The sequence below is a fragment of the Anguilla rostrata genome, chromosome 6, assembly GCF_018555375.3.
Source record: "Anguilla rostrata isolate EN2019 chromosome 6, ASM1855537v3, whole genome shotgun sequence".
Lineage (NCBI taxonomy): Eukaryota > Metazoa > Chordata > Actinopteri > Anguilliformes > Anguillidae > Anguilla > Anguilla rostrata.
This window is the reverse complement of record NC_057938.1, coordinates 54,575,548-54,595,982: the sequence shown is the minus strand read 5'-3', so window position 1 is coordinate 54,595,982 and position 20,435 is coordinate 54,575,548. Positions and strand designations below refer to the sequence as shown.

General features: G+C 45.9%; 1 protein-coding gene across 2 annotated transcripts in view; it reads left to right on the top strand.

Moving 5' to 3' along the window:
• fndc1 (fibronectin type III domain containing 1) overlaps window positions 1-20,318 on the top strand; it is a 48,278-nt gene extending 27,960 nt beyond the window's left edge. Inside the window, exons 15-23 of one of the 2 annotated variants that reach the window (XM_064340643.1) lie at window positions 578-661; window positions 2,808-2,954; window positions 9,054-9,287; window positions 11,031-11,139; window positions 14,675-14,754; window positions 15,383-15,412; window positions 15,688-15,849; window positions 15,985-16,107; window positions 16,390-20,318. In XM_064340643.1, the coding sequence (XP_064196713.1) occupies window positions 578-661; window positions 2,808-2,954; window positions 9,054-9,287; window positions 11,031-11,139; window positions 14,675-14,754; window positions 15,383-15,412; window positions 15,688-15,849; window positions 15,985-16,107; window positions 16,390-16,505 (1,085 nt within the window). In that variant the 3' untranslated portion in view covers window positions 16,506-20,318. Of the gene's footprint in view, window positions 1-577; window positions 662-2,807; window positions 3,435-9,053; window positions 9,288-11,030; window positions 11,140-14,674; window positions 14,755-15,382; window positions 15,413-15,687; window positions 15,850-15,984; window positions 16,108-16,389 lie in introns of those variants that run through there. The other variant, XM_064340642.1, reaches the window with a different exon arrangement.
• The last annotated feature ends 117 nt before the right edge of the window (window positions 20,319-20,435 follow it).

The window sequence follows — 20,435 nt, the reverse complement described above, 5'->3', positions numbered from 1 at the left end:
CGGCGCCTCCTCTGGCGAAACACGTGGACTACAGGCGGCACCACATGCTTGGCTTTGCTAAGAAACAGCTGGGCCTTGCAGCAGCAAAGATCGACTCTCGTCCAGGAGAACCACGGGGGCGGGGAGGGGGGGGGGTCTACTTTCTAAGTTCTTGTCTGGGAGAACCACAGGGTCTGCTTTTTAAAAACTTTTTTTTCTCTACTCTGCACTTAACTGATCAGTGAGAAGTTTATTAAGCAGCTGAACTCAGATTTTTGGGTGGAAACAGAAAGTATTAGACCCCATGGTTCTCCAGGATGATGGTACAGCTCTGCTGCCTTACGGCTATTTATGAAATCATGCATTCAGTCTGCACACTTTTCACAATGAGGGATAAAGTGGCAGAGAATGTAACTTGGTGGAAATGTCTTGTTCGCAGCGCGCAAAGCATTCTGGGCCAGCCTTTCATCTCGCTGCCAGGATTTGCTAGATTTTGGTTTGATTTTGCAATGTTTGCTGTTTTTTGTTTTTGTTTGGTTTTGTTTTGTTTTTTTTTTTGGAAAATGTTTGCAACGTCCATCTCCTGCTTCCTCAACAGAAGGGTCCTCAGGGATGGGAATGGACGCCATGGTAACAGTCTCCATGGCGACTGACAGGGCTGACGCTTTAGCTATTGAAGAAGGTACCGGCTGAGTATGGCTGCGTGTGGTGCCGTGTGGACTGTCGTCGAACGTCTTCCTGCTTTCGTCTGTCTTCGACCGTTTCCATTTCGTTTTTTGTCCGTCTCTTCCCAGTTTTTTTGTACGGTGGGTTGTCTTGCCCTGCTTCTGGTCGTCGTCTGCGTCTTTAATCGATCGTCAGCGCCTAACGTTCACGCCCCCGAAAGCCACACCACTAACCGTGAAACTAAAAGCTGTTGCAGCATGCTGTACCTGTGCCGACAAACGGCTGTCGGTGGGATGTCATGTGATGCTGCGGGTCATCAGTGTCTGAACGCCAACAACATCAGCAGCGCCCAAAAAAAAACATGAGCTCAGTTGCTCTGACTCTTAGCTTGCGCACGATGCGTGCGTCCACACGTAGTTTTTTTTGGTGAGAATTAAAGAGGTTGTTTCATTAGCTTGTTTGTTTTTTGTTCCTTTTAATAGTTTTGGCTCTTTAGCCATTTTTTTCTTATTTGTCGGTTAGCTCATGACCTCTCTGACCAATGAGGAAGGGCCTGTGAGGGATGTCCTGTGTGGGCCGGACCGCTCCGGACCGGTTCGGTCCGGTCCGGTCCGGTGGCTCGGGCCAGCACACAGCACGTCCGCTGAAAAGGCGGCAGTGTTGAAAGCGGGCCCTTGGCCCGGTCGCTCCTGGCTCGGGGAGCGGGAGGAAGCAGCTGTGCTGGCCTGGCCCGGCTGCACGGGACAGCGTGTGCCGTCTTCCTCCTCTGGTCTGGGCCGGGAGTGCGAGGCGCGCAGCTGCTGGCCTAGATGGGTGCGGGGAGAATTTGGGCTTCCCCCGAACCCTGTAGCACAGGGCCGGCCAGCCAAACCCTGGGTCCTGGAGGGCCACAGGCTCGGCTGGAACCAGTGTGCTGCTCAGAACTTAACAGATCAATTTCATCCGTTTGTTACAGTTAACTCACCTCACTTTGTTTTGGTTTTTTTTTTTTTGGATCTGAACTGGTTCTGGGATTTTAGGGGAAAAAGCAAGGGCAAGCAGGCCCCATGGCTCTCCAGGACCAGTGTTGGCCAACTTGGGAGATACCAACGAGCCGACCAATCATAAGACTTTGCCCCCCAAAGCGGAGCATGGTGATTGGTTCCAGCCTAGAGAGTGGCAGATGATATCCAATATTACAGCTCCACCCCTTCCAGAGATCATAGACACCCACTCTTCCATCGCTAGTCCGAGACGTGCAGACGCATTATTGTCGAGAGAGAACCAACCATTTAGATTCAGAACAAGAAAAGGATGTCTAGTTGGTGTTTATGTACGGGTTTACGTCTTAAATCTTTGGGAAATGCGTCAGTGTTAGCTAGAGTCAGGAGATATCCCATGTGTGCGTAATATAACCCATTAAGCTTTGGGTATGGCACAAATGATAAGAGGCTGGGAAGTATTAAAGATATCTGCTGGTGGAAGCACATAAAAGGCGTCTTGAAGAGGCATGCTTGGATTTATTGCCCCCTATTAGTTTGGAATATTGAAGCGGCTGCCAAGTCTCCTTCACAGAAACAGAGTTTTAGTGTAAGCAGTGGTGTAGGCACCCTCTCTGCTTGCATAACTGCTGTTATGTAAGCACACTCTTGGGTTAAGTCGGGCCGAAGGTTTCGCCTTTGGGTTAACTGTAGGCCGACGAGAAAGTTCAGGTGATTATTCACACTGAGCCCTATTGTGAACGATTGCCTCAATTCTCATTAGCCTACACTTAAGGTAATCTGTTAATTACTCAAATGAGTTTTACTGATTTTTCCATTGTGTAGCAATGAGGTTACCGGCCATTACTATGCGTGTTAGCACAGGTACTGTGCCGGAATATCAGAGGTGGAAGATCCAGGTTCAGAAAAGTAAAAATCCTCCTCAGTGTTTTGTTCCAGTCACATGGTGTTGCTAATTAGCACAATCCTTCAGCCAGGAGGAAGAACTAATTAGTGAAATCAGCGTCCATGGGTGGAAGAAACACAAGGCAAGATTTTTGCTTTCTGACCCCTGGACTTTCCGCCTCTGCTTAATATTAAGTGGGACCCCCAAAAAAAAAAAATCTATTGCCAGCATCATGGGTGAGGTGAAAGCAATTGAGCACAAGTTCCGTGCGTGATTTTTACGCTTGGTTTTTTCAGACCACTTTGTCATCCAGACAACGTTGCCCACGACGACGACAACAACGACAACGACGACAACGACCGAAGCGACGACCACGCAGCCAATCACGAGGGCTAATATTGGGCCCTCCTCGCCATATGACGCAGCGGGAAAGAAGCGATTCACGGGTAAGTCCGAGTGAGGTCACGGGCGTGATGTCACACAGTCACGGGCGTGATGTCACAGTCACGAGAGTGATGTCACAGTGATTCTCCACAACGTTTTCAGTGTAAAATCAACACTGATCGAGTACTCTTAACCCTAATAGAGTACATTCGGTCCCTACCGGGGACTCGCATAAACTCTGTTAGAGTTGATTTAACACTGAGAAAGTGTTGAACAGTGTCCGTCACGTGCACTGGATTCCAGAGACAGAGCTTTGTAAAATATGTTATTTTTATGCTTAATTCTACCAGGTAAAGCCCCCCCCCACCCCGGCTCTGCTTGACCTAGAGGAAGCAACAGGCACAACACCAACAAAACATGGAATAAACTCCAGATTTGTTGATTCACACAGATGTAAAAAGATTGCTTAGTGCAGATGATTTCCAAAACACATCGTGATCAGAAACAGATTCCTTATTGTGCTGTACAGGAAGAGAACAGGAAGGGTAAAGAAAAAAAAACGGTAATGGCGGGGCGGGCCGACGGACGATTGCTAGAACGCGGCGGAAAACAGTTCCCCAACTTTGTGAATTCTTCGGAGGAGATGCCCCCCCGGAAACTCCAGGCCAAAAAAAACGCTTTTGACTCCACACCATAAATAATAAGCTTCTCAGATGGTGCTCCAAGCTCAACTCGCCGTTTCTTCAAAAACAAAAAAACGGTTTCAGGGCGATAAAAAGCCGTCAAAAATTAGCCGAAAGTTGACATTTTGCATTCTGTCCGTCGCCGCGTGAACGTACAGTGATAACGACTGCCAAGGAAATGAAAGGGAAATGAACACAAGATGGCTGCCTGCCATCGTCGAATTGCTTGGGAAAACTACGGTCGGGTGGCTCACATTGACTAACGTTATGGCTTGCATCTGCTCGAGAAAGCCCACCATGCGTTAGAGCATCTAGGGGATGATGAATATAATTACTTCACAGTTCCTCGGAGAGCTTTGGCAATGGCTATGTTTCTGAAACCTCTGTTTACAAATAAATCTAGGCTTATGTTAAGACAAAACTTAAATGAAAAAAAGAAAACAAGCGGTTCAGTAACTCAGGATTAAGTTGTCTTTCCCGCTATGGAAAGTAGTATGGAGGATGTTTTTACGCATACTACCCACCGTGTACTAAAACGTATGCACTACACAGTATGCAGTATGCTTAGCAGAAAGTACATATTTTGAGGACACAGCAGTTAGGAGGCCAATTTGGACACAGCCTTGGTTTATGTTTAGACAAACCTTAAACTAAAGAAAGATAATGAACGGTTTAATATCTCAAGATTAAGTTCTCTCCGTCTTGCAAGCTCCGCAGCCTGCTCCTATACCAAAGTCTGTCTCAGCCAGGGGCAGGAAGTTCCATCCTCAGAGAAATCATGTACAGGAAGTTCTTATTCTGATAGCAGTCACCCCCGGCTTGATTAGTAAAATCACTGATTATTAGTCGGTGTGAACACCGACGCTGGTTTACTCACAGATCAGACCACAGTGAAACGGTACGAGGATATTAATCCGCTGTCATCCGTGAGCTTCGGCAACAACCGTAAGATCGCTCACTGTAAACGACGGGGCTAATAAAATAATCAGGAGCAGCGGTTGGCGTGTGATCCCGAAACGGATACGGCAGTCCCTGCGTCTAGCCCTGCTCTCCGCTCTCCGCTCGGATACGACTCTTCTGTTTCAGAGAAAAAAAAATATATGCTTGGCCTCAGGCACTGTAATGGAAAGCAGGTGTGTGTGTGTGTGTGTGTGTGTACATGTGTGTTTGTGTGTGTGCACACGTGTTTTTGAGTGTGTGTGCGTGTTTGTGTGCGCGAGTGTGCATGTGTGTGTGTGTGCGAGGAATGGGTGCATCGTTTGCTATTAGCTGTTATAAGACTTCACTCTGGGTCTGTTTTGTATTAGGTTCTCAATGTAAATATCTCTTCACGCATTAATCTGTTTATACAGGGCTTATTTGTCATTTGCCTTGGCTTTGGTTGAGGGTGGTGGAATGTTTTCCACCCCCCCCCCCCCCCCCAGCAGGTGGCTCTGATGACTCAGACCTCATTGCGCAGAGACGTCGGACTCTGCCGCCCAGATTACCCAGAAGCCAACAGGCCTTAACGACAGATCGGAGTCCAGAGCTTCAGTGCGTGCAGCCCGAGAGGTGGAAAGCCCAGAAGTCATGAAGCGAAAAGTCCCGCCACGTGTTCCCTCCACGCATAAACTCAGCCGCCTGATTTCACTAATTAGTCCCACCTCCTGTGCTGAAGAAATGTGCTAATTAGCAAATCCAGGTGATTAGAACAAAATACCAGGGAGGACGTCTACTTCCTGAGCCTGGATTTTTCTACTTCTGGTACAGATGGACAAGGCCATTTTTTGAACCAAATGAAAACTATAGTGTTAAGAGTTACGGGGCAGGTCTTCAGCAGTGGTGGGGTTGGCTTCATGGAGTCTCTGATTGGCATGGTGCTACCATGTGCTGTCAGTCGTTAACTTAACACGCACCAATCAAAACACTCTGCGCTCCCAAGCACAATGGTACGATTGGCTTCGGTCATGGAGTTCACTGAGAGCAGAGGTAGCTCCGCCCATTGACGGACTGATGAGTCATCAGTCTCCCACCGCTTGCCCTCCACCACGGAGTTTCAGCGCATTCCTGTTTCAAATTAACCGATACGTAAAAAAAAAAAAAAAGGTTAAGCTATCAATAGCATGCCAAGGGGAGTTCAGTTAAGAGCAACTGTTAAACCGTGAAAGGCCTTATCTTTGAGGTAACAGCTAATATGATACGATTACCCGCTTTCCGCATGGTGCGTTCCGGGAGCTCAGGGTGGGGTTTGCGTCCGAGCTTGTCTCAGGGAAAACGTGTTCTGACAAAAACGTTCGTGTGCCGTAAGAGAAGGAGAGGAAACGTGAGGAGCCAGCGAAACGATTCATTACGCGAACGCGCGAAATCTCGTCCGACCCGAACCTGTCACGCCTCATTAGCCGACCTGGGAGCAGACGGTTCGTAGCGGCGTCTCTATTAAAAGCAGACGGAAATCCCGCCGGCCTTTCTTCGGCAGCTGAGGTGAAGCGTCGTCATGGCGATGGGGGCGGGGGCGGGGGCGGAGGCGGAGGCGTTGAGGCGTTTCAGGACACGGGCCGCGACCCTCCCTTCTGATCCCTCCCTCCCTCCCTCCTCGGCGAAAGAAATATTTTTCGTGGCGGCGGGCCTTGGACGCTTTCGGGGAAAAGCGCCGGGGCGCGATGGAGTGGGCAGAGGCGGAGTGGGTGAAGCGAGGAGGCGGAGTGGGTGAGGTGACGAGGCGAGCGCGCGGGATCGTCGCTAGGCTAACGTGCTCGTCTTGGCCCGTCCGGAGCATCGGGCGCCTCTTTGGCGGGACTCAGTCAGAATAAGACATCCCCCCCCCCCTCCCCATCCAGATAATATGGTGGCAAGTTAATGCCCCCCCCCCCGACCTTTCTCTTTGCCTTCGTTATTGGAGAACCTGTTTTGCCCCCCGTCCCTCCTTCTACCCATCTGGGTGATAACAGATCTGGTCCTTCGGGGAATTGGGGGAGGGGGGGGGGGGTTTCACTCTCACTGGCACAAAATCACAGAGTTGATGCATCAACCCCTCCCCCCCCATGCCCCCCCAAGGGAGATAGGGCCAGCACAGGCTGCACACGCTCATCTGAAAACCATTACGTCTCGGAAAAAAAAGAAAGAAAAAAAGAAAAAAAAAATACTAATAATACCGAAAAAAATTTAAAAAGTGCTGACATCGGCAGAGTCTGCCCATGGCGTCTTCCTGAGACACCTTGTGATTAATGGCTTCAATATCCCGGGTTCCAGGTTTCCACTTCTGCCTGTCTGTCCGTTTGCCACCTTTCCTGCACCCCAAAAATGGACATCTCTCTTTAGCTGTGTTCAGGGGACGGGGGGACGGGACGGGGGGGTGGAGTGGGCTTGGGCACTTGTCTACCAAGGTGCGGAAAGAAACTTCAGCACCTCAAACTGGAAACTTCACCCAAAAATATAGCGTGTATGCCAAATTTATCAGTCTGTCATCAGTGGGGTTTAGACCAACCTTCTTGACATCGGCCTAACTGACGTGGAAAAATCTGCCAAAATGAGAGATGACATCACTGGGCTGGCCACACCCCCCGGTGGTATTGGACGCACAGCTAGGTCATGCTAGATCGTTTCTGATGTGGAACGTGGCAAATAAGATAGCTAGACATCCGCAACTAAGAAAATATGTTTTTTTCTCCCCCTTCCAACAGTGGAATTATTGTACCTTCATGCAGTTGGCTTAAAGTTATGGCGGAGATTCTGTTTTCACCATAAAACTTGTCAGCGTTAACCGGCTGTGAACAGGTGGTGGTGGGGGGGGCGGGGGAGTGTGGTGTGTTATGGCAGACGAAAAAAAAGGGGATTGTTTTAGGATTTACGAGTTTTTGGGACGGGAATGCAGAGGAACACCACGAGATACCGTTTTGGCCCGGTTAGCTGTTCCCGTTGCTGGCGGTAACCAAGGCCCAAAACCAGACCAGACACAGTCCCAGCCACAAGACACAAAGGGCAGACACAAATCTCCGGACTGTCATTCCGTCTGGTCCCCACTCACTGATTAAAAACAGCCCGCACGCACTCTCACTCTGGCCCCGTTACGTTCTTAACCCTTCAAGGTGTGAGGTCACAAGCATATGATCACAGTGTTCTTAACTTACAGTAACGTTCTAATGCTGATGTCACAATCGATACTGGGAACTGAGAGCAACAGAGTTCTAGAACACTGACTTCGAAAGAAAAAAACATTCCAAAAGAGTGTTCCATACTCCGTACTCTTTCAAAGGGCTAAAACGAAGCCACATTTGGCACCGCACGTCGAGCTCCGTAATCCGCACCACACTGTACTCTGTCGCCATGTCAACAGCCACAACAGCAGCACTCTGGGAAGTGGATGCTCAGTACAGCATACCGTCTGAGCTCACACAAAACATTTTGGACTTGTTTTCGCGGCGCCTGGGTATTTGATTTATGTTCGGGAGAGCGCTGGCCCACGGACTCCCCCTTCCAGCAGTCGCTCGGCTTTCCCAGAAGGTCTCCCACATCCAGGTGCTGACCGAGCGCACACCTGCGCAGCAGCAGTGGTTTAACAGGAGCCGGGTGGCACAGCTGGCTTTTGGAAAAGGGGTGTGGTGGGGGGGAGGGGAGGGGGGGGGGCGTTGCGTGACGCGGGTTATCCCAGGTAACGTTAGAGAGAGTTACGGGCGTGTCCGCGCAGATGCGCTACGGACTCAAACAGGATCCGTTTTTTAATCTGGCCGGTTCCAGCAGGAAGCTTATTTTTCCTCCGCAGTTTGGGGAAGCCTGTCGTTCCCCTTGCCTGCAGCGCCACAGCACTGTGCTCCAGTCCTCCTTACTGGTGGTTTTGAACATCGTAAGCGCTCATATTTTAGATGGGGCCTTCATGTATTACGACGATGGCTCATTTCCTGAATCAGACGCGCATGACTGCAACCCTGAGTTTAATGTCTGGCAGCGTTGCGTGCCCCGTCCCCAGTCCTTAGCCTCATACAGACGAGCGCGAAGCTCTGTCTGATAATCATAATCCTCACGCCGGGCCTCATGGGGAAAAAATCCTGCTGCAGTGCGAGACTCCTGTTTGCAGATGGCGGTCTACTTCTGATAGAGACAGCGCTAAGAACCATTTGCTCCCAGATCTTCTGATAAAACATAAGAGAATGCGTGCCGATCTCACCAAAGGGCATTTGTTGAAACAGATAGATAGATAGATAGATAGTTAAATCAATAAAATAAACAACTGCATTTAATGTGAGTCAGAAGTTAAGGATCAGCATTGATTGTATGCAGTGCATGTGGAAAAAGCAAAAGTAAACATTGTGAATCACTCAGGGGGGGACAAAGCAATCTGACCCGGTGCCAGTATGTCAGTTAAAAACCATAGAAACAAAAACATATTACGTGTCCAGTGGAGGATACAAAACTCTGATGTTGATCGCTGATGCTGAAGTTAATCTGATTCCTGACTTGACTTCTGAACTTTATCCGCACCCGTTTACGCGCCCCCCCCCCCCGCTCCATATGTGAACTACATCCGTAAAGACCCCGGGGCCCCCTGCTCCCTGACGGAGGCGCTGGAGTTCCTGCAGGTGGACGTCCTGGAGAACCTGATCGAGCAGGACAGCATCATCAACGGGCGGCCGCCCAAACACAAACCCCACAACTTCACCGTGGTCGCCATGGAGGGCTGCCACTCCTTCGTCATCCTGGACTGGGCCCGGCCGCTCAAGGACGACATGGTGTCCGGTGAGCGTTTTCCAGCGCCGTCCTCTGATCCTGCACTGCCCCCTGCTGGGCCGGCGGACCACATAAAAACCTGTATTTCCGTTCGGTGCTTCACAGCCATTGTTTGTCGCTCTCGTGCAAAAAAAACAAAACTTTTATGTCTGAAAAATGTAGGTTTCAGGAACAACAGGACACAGACTGTTTTATGAGAATTTCTCTCTGATATGTCATTGTAGTTTATTACTGGAATTTGGTCTACTCACGTGATGTTTTGAACCATTTTTATTGGTCGTTCCATGAGGAGTTCAAGCTCGTACAAGTTTGAGTGCATGACATGGAAGATGTGTACATCTACTTGGAACTTGAATGCGATTCAACTGTAAGCTTTCCAAGAAAAGTGATAAATCTTAAAGGAGTTTTTTTTTAAAGTAGACTCCATGGAAAGAATTCGGTTGCTCACTTTCCCAGGGTTTTTATTCCTTATAGAGCCACCAAAACCCGCCTTTCAGATTCAAACCACGTTTTTGGTTTTTACAGTTGCCTAATTCAAGCTGACGTTCAAGAGTCACGGCTCTTTAAACCTTACCCAAATGCAGATCTCCGGTGTATATTTCCATGAAGGATGCTCAACTGTGCGTTTAACACCAGCCGCTTCAGTTGGGCTGAAGAGTAGATCGCTGTAGGGATTTCATATCGAAAAGACAGAGGAATGTGACGTTGAATAAAGTGACATGTAACTTAGTTTTTTTTTTGTTTTTTTTTAAAGAAAGGCCAACTGTGTCAGTGGGGATGGATCTGTGTGTTTGCCTTGGCAGATGAATACAAGTCTGTTGAGTTTCACCTCAGAAGGCCTTGCGATTGGATGTCTAGGACAGATAAAGTGTCCGGTTCGCTCCCTGTTTCCTCCTGAAGCAATGCCGCTGAAAGCTCTTCCACATATCGCGCTGTCTCCTTGTTAATACGCTTCGTTTAATCTAATTCTACCGAATCAACAGCGCCTCTTGAAATTCGTGGCACCATCTCACCTCATAGCCTAGAGCCTTTAAATATTTCTTTTTTTTTTTTTTTTACTTTGGCAATCATCCAAGGAAAAAAAATATACCTTTCAAACATGCAATGGGAACAAATTTGAACTAGTTCAGCTTTTAGACCACGACTGCTGACAATTTCTGTTGAGTGGAATATATGATCTCATGATCGGAGCATTTGGGTGTTCCCCCTCATGTTTAGAAGGTAGCATTATTTAAAAAAGAGACTACTGGGTGTCTTATTTTGCAGGTATCGTGTCTCAAACCCAAATCTGTGGCACCTGCAGCCTACGGTCCTCGAGGGCGGCTTGCAGTTAGCCTTAGCGTCACACGGGGTGGAGCCCAGTGACCATTTCTGTGGTGAAAAGTTGGTGAAATGTTGTTGCATTTCATTGAACGTTGTGTAGCCCACTAGGATGTAGACCGGCTATATCTGGGTAAAACCTGAGATGTATTGTGGTTAATCTAGCCTGTTGAGATGTCAAAACATCTCTGAACATAGATTTCCACCCGTCTGGACAGCTAGATTTTGGCTGTTGTTCACTGGGGAATCATACTGGGTTTGTCCCAATATTAAGCAAGATTTCATTCCACGTTTGTGATCTAACGCCTCTGATAGGATATTTTAAAAATGGGAGGAAAAAGGAAAAAGCAGGAATTATAAAATGATCTGAATGCAGATGGCGGATGATAAATATCTGAGAGAGCTCTGATTGGTCCCTTTCCTGAATCCCAGGCTACATGGTGCACAGCGCCTCCTACGACGACATCCTGAGCAACCGATGGTCTTCCAGAACGTCAACGGGCACGCACCTGTCCGTGGAGAACCTCAAACCCAACTCAAGGTTTGTCACCGTCGCCTTTCGCTGAAGTGGACCTGACTCGGTCTGTCTTTGAACTCTGATTGGCTGGCATGAAGTGAGCTCTGATTGGCTGGATTAACGGTCTGCTCCTGGTTTTTATCGTGTACTTTTCCAAAACAAGAGCAGGAAGGCTGACATCAGGAGGGAAGGTTTTTTTTAAATGGACCTTCTCAAATTGAACTATATAAAAATAAATAAAAATCATTGCCCATAAAAATTTGGTCTTAAGATATTTACCATTGGATGGAAACGGTCTACAGCAATGTAATTTTAATATCATACACATGTACAATATTATAACCTTTCCCGAGTTCATAACCTGATCATCAGAACCTTACCACAGTATAACCTTCATAAGGATAAGAGTTCGCGAGTTCAGAATTTTACAACCCTATCAGACAGAGTAGCAGAGGGGTACGGTCCGCAGATGTTCGCGGTGAAGCAGGTGTTTTCGGAGCTGGCACACGGAATGGAACTCGGTCATCTGCCGCGAATTAGCGGGCGTATTGAAGGGGAGCGGTCACGTTGGCGGCCCGGTTTTTTACGGTAACGAACCCCGAGAGCTGATTCGCTTGAGTCGGGTTTTTTTCCTCCTAACACTAACACACGGTGGCACGTGATGTGATGTGAGGTCGTTTTAGATCCAGCAGACCCATGTATTCGCCGATACGTCCCCGCAAAACCGATCTGAAGCGGAGTGCTTTTCTGCATGGCCACCAGCCACACTTTCAGTCCGCCCCCCCCAAACCGCTAAAAGGAATTCCTCTTTTGCCCCACGTCGTTGCCATAGAAACCGCCACAAAAAATTTCAAATCTGAGTCGACCCAAAAGAATGAGAGCAACCGCCGTGCTGTGCCATGCCCCCACCCCCCCCCAACCCCACCCCCAAATGCACTGCTTTGATCTGAGGACTCAAGTTCAGGGCGTTCAAACCTCAAGCGTGCTCCAGCCTTAATTGATTGATTGAATTTAATTAAATTCAGTCAATTAATTTTTTTTTTTTTTTAATTAAAGCAAATATAAGAAAAATGACTTTACCACACTTGCTAACTTTACCAGCTTTGCCCATTTAAAAAGTTTCATTTTCCGTGCTGGCGGCTCTTTCTGTCACTCAAGGACGAGAGATCTGCATCTCTGGTTGCTAACGGCGATGGGCCCATTTTGCATGTCAAATTCGGGAGGAGAGGGACACAGCAGCCGCCAGTTATTCCCCCCCCCCAATTTCTCAGCTGTCATTTTGGGAGAGTGCTAAGTAAGGAATGGCAGCCAGGTGTGCTTCAGGTCTCGACCCAGCCGGGAGGGTGGGGGGTGAAGGTGTGAAGGTGGGGGGGGGGGGGGGGTTTGCCGGGTTTGAACTCAGGCCAGGTGCAGTATGAAGAATTGGGAGTCTGCTAAATTCAGAGGAGACAGCTGAGTTGAAAGAAGCCTGTCCCAGTGGAAATACTATTCAATGTACGCAGTGTACTATTGAAGCTGAAATCCTTTGAGGCTGTAAGTATAAAATGTGTAGTATTTAGTTGCTGTGAGCTAAAAAAAAAACCTTTTCTACTGAGCAAAAATATAGTATATAAAATGCACCATGTTCCTTTGACTGGGGTGGGGAAGGGGGGGGTGCCACAAATTAGTTTCTGCAAAAAATGAAAATAAAGTTACACATGTGATTAATTTTCATAAGACTGAGAGTTTTCTATATGGCAGAAATGGAAAATGTAAAACACGTGTTAAGATGTTCGGAAACAGAAATTTGACTCTGCCCTGCGATCTGTAACTCTTCTTCAGATGTGACATCGATGTAAACAGGCGTGAGGTCAAATCCAACAGCGGGGGGTGGTGGTTGGGTGGGGGTGGGGGGCAAATCTGCGGCTGCTGGCCGTACGCACGCCCGTCAGAAACCGCGCCTGATTACAGCAGCCTTCCCAGAAGCGCCCCACACGTGTCCCCGCAGATGTGCAGCTACCGGTCTTGCGTGGAGGCGCTGGTGTTCGGATGCGCCCCTCCGCTACCCTAAGTGGGGGTTTTGCACGGTTTAAATCCGTCCCAAATTCTGCGGTTCGACGACTCAGGAATGCAGGATAGATGCGCGCGTCTCTTCTTGCCCCTTTCCCAGATTAAAAAAAAAAAAAAAAGGGTTTTTTGGATCCTTCTCTGGTTTCAGGACTAACATGTCAGGGAGCGAAACTGAGTGCGTGCAGAGAAACAGGAGAAGGTGACAGACAGGCCACAGTGAGCCGTGAAAGAGTGTCAGAGTTTGAAGGCTGCGCCGTCTCCAAAAAGCGTCCCTAAAGATTCGCTGCAGTCCGTTCCTCGTTTGCGAGACGCTCATCAGATGATCTCTATGCTGGGGAGAGGTTCCCATGAGGCACCTCACCTGGACAGGCACATGGCAGCTGACAAGAAGAGAAGATGCTTTCGAAACTTCAGCCCGTGTGTTGAAAAGGAAAGTCATTCTTAGCTTACGTGCTACAGCTGGATACTGCCCTTTCTGATAGAGGCTTGGATTCGCTCAGCGTTTATCCTTACCTCAGACCCACAGTTCAATTGAGGTGTTCGTTTTATTTTTTTTTGTTCTCCTACAAACAGTTTCGCAAGTTTGTTCTGGCCATCGCTGAACTGTTCCTGAGCCCAAGTTGAGCAAAAAAATTTTTAAAAAAAGGCTGACTGAACCCGGGCCATTATTTAGACAAAAGAGTGTACATTTCCATCCCTTTAAATGTTTCAGTACGGTTAGCACGCTAGGATCCAAGACGCCGCGGAAGCCCAGCTCTGTACGACGCAATGCGTTGTGCTCAAGCAGCGCGTAGTCCGATTGGAAAAAACAGCACCCCTTGGCAGGCCGTTCGTCCCCCCCCCGTTTCTGCGAAAGTGGTTCATGAAATGAGTTTATACTCTGTTGTCCTCTCGCATAAAGTAGAACAGACCAGTCTGCAGCCAGGGGGAGAGGCAGAAATTCCTATCAGCAATTAAATGACATTGCGTAAAGAGAGCAAACTGCTATTTCGCAGAAGTGCGGTTCAACTTGAATTGCTTGTTGGGATTAGAACGATATTGTTTTTCAGAGTTTCAATGCTTCTTAACCGATGTTGTTTTCTTTAATTTTTCATTTTTAAATTCACTTCAGCACGATAAGTAACATTTTGCAAGCGTTAATTCTGTATCGACGTGCTGTATGTTACCAGACAGTGCGAAGGACATGCGAGAAAGCCTCTGGTTTATGATTTCTGCCATACGCATTTTGATTTTGTGTGTTCTAATGAATTTGGGTTTATTAAACACGGAACTGCAAAGCATTTCGTTCTGCCTTTCAGGTGTGATAACAGGCTGTTAACAGAATGAAACATGCCCTTTCTCAAATGAAGGAAAATTGTAAATACTTCAGTCAAATGTATCCTGCTATTGCTGTGCTTCATTAAATTAAATTAAATTGCTAACCTGGCTAGCCATGCTAAGCGGAATGGCTGAGCATGGTGGCTAAGGGGTAGAGAGGGAGTGATTGCCAGTTTCTTTCTTTTTTGGACAGATATTACTTCAAAGTTCAAGCGAAGAACGTGTTTGGACTTGGCCCGCTCAGCGAAACGATCACATACGTCACAGAGTCAGGTCCGTGTCCTTTGGTGCCCATAAATATTAAAATGCCCAATGTGCAGTTTATAACACATTTATATACACTGCATCACAGATTCAGGCTTGTGGCCTGTCTTTGTGCTTGCTGTTTATAACACATTTATATACAATGCATTACAGATTCAGGCTTGTGTCATGTCTTTGTGCTTGTTGCTTAATGTGGAAATCATTATGTGTTTTAATAATTATTCCTTTATTTATTTTACAAGTTATCCATTTAAGTAGCTGGCTGTAACTTTCAGAATTTAGCAGAAGCTTACTTCTGGAGCAACTTATAAAACTTACATACAATTTACACAACATGATGTTTTATTAAAGCAATTATGATTAAGTACTTTGCTCAAGGGTACAAATTCAGGAGCCCAGCTGGGAATCAAACCTGCATCCTTGGAGTTAGTTCCCATATTATGCCAGCCATTATGATTCACTGCCACTCTGGGTTTTAATGGCTGTGCCCCACCAAGGAGTTGATCCTGCAGCCAAGCTTAGAAGTCCAGCCCTTGTTCCTCTACCCTGCGCCACACTGTGATTTCCACACTGCCGGTGATGTGAAGAACACAGCTGGTGCTGCCTGTAAGGTGAAACGTGTGCCTTTGTGTTTCAGACGACCCCCTGCTCATCGAAAGGCCGCCTGGTGAGTCCGGCAAACGTGCGAGTCAGAAGGTCACATGACTCCAAAGATCACATGACTCCAAAGGAGGGGTTCTTGGGCTTGGTCCCACGAACCTCCCCCCCACCACACACCTTTTTGGTCTTTGTTACAGCCCCCGGTGCAGCTATGTGTTGTACAAAACATAAATCACTCAGCTGGGGACCGTGTGTGCTTGAACAGCAAAGTTGGGTCATGTGAGTTGGGTCATGTGACATCCTTGCTCAGCAGTTGTCGTCGTCTGTTTGGGTTCTTTCCAGGAGGGGAGCCGATCTGGGTCCCGTTCTCCTTCAAGTATAACCCCGGCCACAGCGTGTGCAAGGGGAGCCAGTTCGTCAAGCGCACCTGGTACAAGAAGTTCGTCGGGGTCGTCCTGTGCAACTCGCTACGATACAAAATCTTTATGGGCGACGGACTCAAAGGTATCGATTGCTTCACTACTGAAATATATACATCAGATCGCATTTTTATTGCGATACATCCCTGACTGACAGTAGTGGTTTAGATTACACTACAGTAATAGTTTCTCACCTCTGACTCTCTCTCGACCCTTCTAGACACGTTCTACAGTATCGGAGACACCTTCGGCTACGGCGAAGATCACTGCCAGTTTGTCGACTCTTACATGCAGGGAAGGACCGGGCCCCAGAGCCTGTCTGCTTACCTGCCGACTGCTCAAGGTGAGATGGCACTTTCCTGCACATGCCCACGCCAAGAATTACGTTACCGTAGCAACCATTTTGTACTGTATTTCTAAGTTGTGTAAGTCCCTCTGGATAAGAACGTCTGCTAAATGCCTGTTCAGTCAGTCAGTCAGGTCAGTTCAGGTATTTCACGGAGCTCAGTAAATGCCTAAGTGCATCCAAGGGAACAGGTTTCATTTCTATAGCCAATAATAAACCACAAATTCAATTTATCAGTCATCTTTTTAAAACAATATCTATATTTATATATTCTTGCAGGGTACTACCGGGCTTATCGGCAGGAGCCGGTGAAATTTGGAGCCATCGGCCGCAACACGCCCCACAACTTTGTGGGCTGGTACGAGTGCGGAATCCCCATCCCGGGAAAGTGGTAACGAAGGTTCGCCGGGAGGGGCAAAACATTTTTTTTTTTTTTAATTTTGCAGAAAAAGGGACTTGGCTCCATCCATCCTGCTGAGCACTCAGTCTCTCAGATCACACGAGAGAGATGAACTTTTCACGTACGTCAGCAAACCTACAACATATACTGCTTCCAATGAAGAGAATATAATACTTGTTTTTTTTTTTCTTTTGTTTTAAAAAAAAAAAAATACTAAATTCTTTGTAACCACGTTTGTGCACTTTTTTTAAAAAGCAGTCTGTATATGGGGAAAAGCAGGTGTTCTCGGCTCAGATAACTGTTGTCTTCCAGATCTGAAGAATAACATGTTCATTCCTAAATAGTTTTGACAGTTTTGCACGCAACAAGGCAATCTCTCCCAAGCCTTGTTTTCTTGACCATAAAACAAAGAGCAAATTTTTTCAACGCAAAAACATAACCAGATGAACTAAGACTGTACTTCTTGCCTGCTTTGGTAGTTTGACAGTCTGGTATATACTTTAAAAAAAACTTTTATTAATTGATGTTTTTCTTATACACAGAATGCTGTATTTAGATCAGGTTTTGTTTGAATGAGGTCAGAGGACATATTGAATATCATGTGACATACAGAGTCATATTCAGCTCAGGAGCAAGGAGAAAGCATAAAATACAGGGCTAACCAAAACCACTAACGATCAAAACTGTCGCAACCAGCCATCTTTCAAAAATGTATAGCCGAATTTATTTTAAATGTCTGTCTTCAACAGGTTAACGTGACTGGCAATTGTCGAAATAAAGTACACACTACAAACCTTTACAGCCCAAGTGCACTTGCTTTGAAATATTAATATTTTCCACTATTTGTTTATGTAAAAGTGTGTGTTTTTTTATTTATTCTAACTGAGCTACGCAGAAGGTATATCCATTCTGTTTCCATCTACTTCCTGTAATGATCACAAATTTTTTTTTTTAAAGAATAAATAAACACCAGGGAGTTTCCATGGAAACAAAGCTTTCAGCTTTGCGGTTACCATGGTTTGCGTGTGTCACATGGTTCCTGGTACTGTAAATTCCGTTAACTATGCATGAGCTCAACGATGGTGCTATTAAAGTGGAGAGAACTTGTCCACGTAAGTGCAATTAACACATCTGGACACGTCCTCGTCTCCGTCCCCTCCCCTCACCCAAAACCAATAAGACTGTACATGAGATATAGTAGCCTGACTGTTGTTATTTTCTTCCTGTTTACAATTAAAGTAAAGGACAACCCAAATATAAACACTGTGGCTGTGTCTGAAACAGCTTTAACTTGCCTACTATTAAGTAAGGAAGTTGCATTCAACTTGGGTGCAACTTGTATACTCAATAGTTGGCAAGCAATCTGTTTTTAGACGAGGCAGCCATTTTAAAACAATCAACGGCGATGCAAAGGAGGCTTTGTGTGCACTGAAGAATGCTGCCCGGAGGGAAACCGCAGAATCCGCAGAACAGTTCCTAACCCCCAACTCGTTATAAATCATCACGATGACGTGCTGTGTATATCCTGAAAGAGTCTGGGCAATTGCTGAACTCAGCCAACACCCAAAAACACAAATCAGGCCTGTCATCCTAATTTTTTTTTAGGTATGCTTATTAATATCACCTTATACCTTGCATTAGCGGGTGCATTTTATATACACTCTCAGAAAAAAGGGTTTGTCTCCATAGGGGAACCCTTTCTAGTTCTTTATAGAACCCTCTATGGTGGGTGTGAAAAGTCTGATTGATCCATTTTGCCCGACAAAGAACCCTTGAACTAGACAGGGTTCCTCTATGGAACATCCTCTTCTGAAAGTGTAGGAATCCTTCAAATACTTGCATGAGAGAGACTGCCATTCTGTAAATGGCTTGCCAACAGAGCATTGTAGCTACGTTAGCTCACTAGCCACTCAGAGTTTTCACTGCTGGACAGGAGAAAGATTTTGTGAAGAAACTGCTCTCGTGTTTCAAAAGCAAGCGTTTAAATCCACCAAATGAACCGGAACAGAATTCTGTTCCTCTTCAGGACTGTAGCCTCAACAAAGATGTCATTTTCAACAGGAAAAAAAACAAAACAAAACAAAAAACTGCTGGTTCAGTTATCGTACACAAGAGGTTAAATTTAACGAGCTGTTTGTGTAGCTACATATCTTTACAAACTTTATGGGTTTTTTTTAAACCAAGAGCAATCTGCATCATGTTTTAAGTTGTCAAATATAACATTGTTGCCATGGAGACGGGTACAATCTTTTGAAATCATTGTTTTGTTTTTTTGTTTTTTGTTGGCAAGAACAGAGGGCCCAAACTGTTTTGTGAAACTATAATATAAAATTATAAAAGGCATTCACAGACTGCAGGCCTGTGTTTTTTTATTTCTTTAAACAATATGGTTTTTAAAATTGCAATTACTTAGTTATTACAATATTTTGTATATTACATATCCCTTGGAACTGGTTCATGAAATGTAACATGTCTGGAATTGAAATGTAATGTTAAAGAGTGTTGAAGTGTGTCTGCCAGCAAGCAGTATTTGTTTGTAAATTAATGACCCAAAGCATATAAAACTGCCTGGTATGGAAATTAAATATCCTGTCCAGTCAATCTTTCAACTTTCCAAAACGGGTTGTCCTTCTCACCAGTTTTTAACATTTTCCTTCCTTTCTTTTTGGCAAAATAAATGAATGCAAATGAAAGACGTGTCTGGAATTTGTCTGCAGTTGACAAGGACCAATGACATCACCCGGTATGACACATTCGGTTTGTCTTTATGGTCTTGGTCTGCTGTGATTTTCAATAGTAAAACATCGGCATTTTGTGCACATTGACAAGGTACCATTACCGGTATTTAAGCCAAGAAAGTATAGCTTTGCAGAAGATGGTTCAATCCATAGATGGGCCCCCGGAGTCCTGTATGCTGTATAGGAATGGGGCGTGGAACATGGCATACCTGCCATGCCAATCAAATCCAGACCATGCCAGTGCAATTGACTGTGGCTGGCAGAGCCAATTGGAAAAGCGCACTTGGCTCGAACATCGCTAGCGACCCCTGCTGGTCAGTTGGGTGCCCGCAGGTCAACTTGTTCAGCTGTGCATGAGTCGTCTGCCTCTGGACTGTCTGAGCCCGACTTGGGAACTGCAGTACAATTTTTTTTTAAAAATGCAGCTGACATCACATGCTTCAGAGGAGAATTCAAATAATGAGTATGTTTATACGCTAAAAGACCGGTTTTTGCATTGCTATGAAATATGTAACATTACTGGTGGAAGTTTTAGGGGGGGGAAAAAACATTTAAGTTCAAAATTTATTAAATACAGTACGGCAGCGGTTACACTGCAGAGTTACAGTTAGAAAACATCTTCTTCATGTGGGGAAAGTTGTCAACAGGTTTAAGATTAATAATATATTAATATGGAATTTCTTTTGCATGTGAAAATGACTGGCTGAACTGTTTCCTCAGGTCGTGCAGATAAATCCCACCTGGCCCAAGCGTAAACTCTGCTTCACGTTGAGAACGTTTCCTGGAATGGACAGAGTAGATTTGCTGGAAGCCACTTGAACATTTTTTGCGTTTGCATTATTTTGGATTCAGTGATTACATTCGTTTTTTATTTGACTTTTTTTTTTTTTTTGTTTTTTTTTGCTTACTTGTTCTCCATGTACAGGTCTGCGTTGAAAAATATGAATCTTGTTGTGTCACGTGCAAGTTATGAATTATGCACCAGCACCTGAACACAAATAACATGGTAATACATATGTAATATGTGTGTCCCTCAATTTTTATGATAATAAAGACTTTGTACCAGTATATTCATTCTTATTTTCTTAATTGAGATTGGTAAAAAATTGCTACTGGAAATCTTTGATTCCCCAGCAGAACTTTGAACTTCAAACACCAGACGTTGATAGTTTACAAAATTGTCCTCT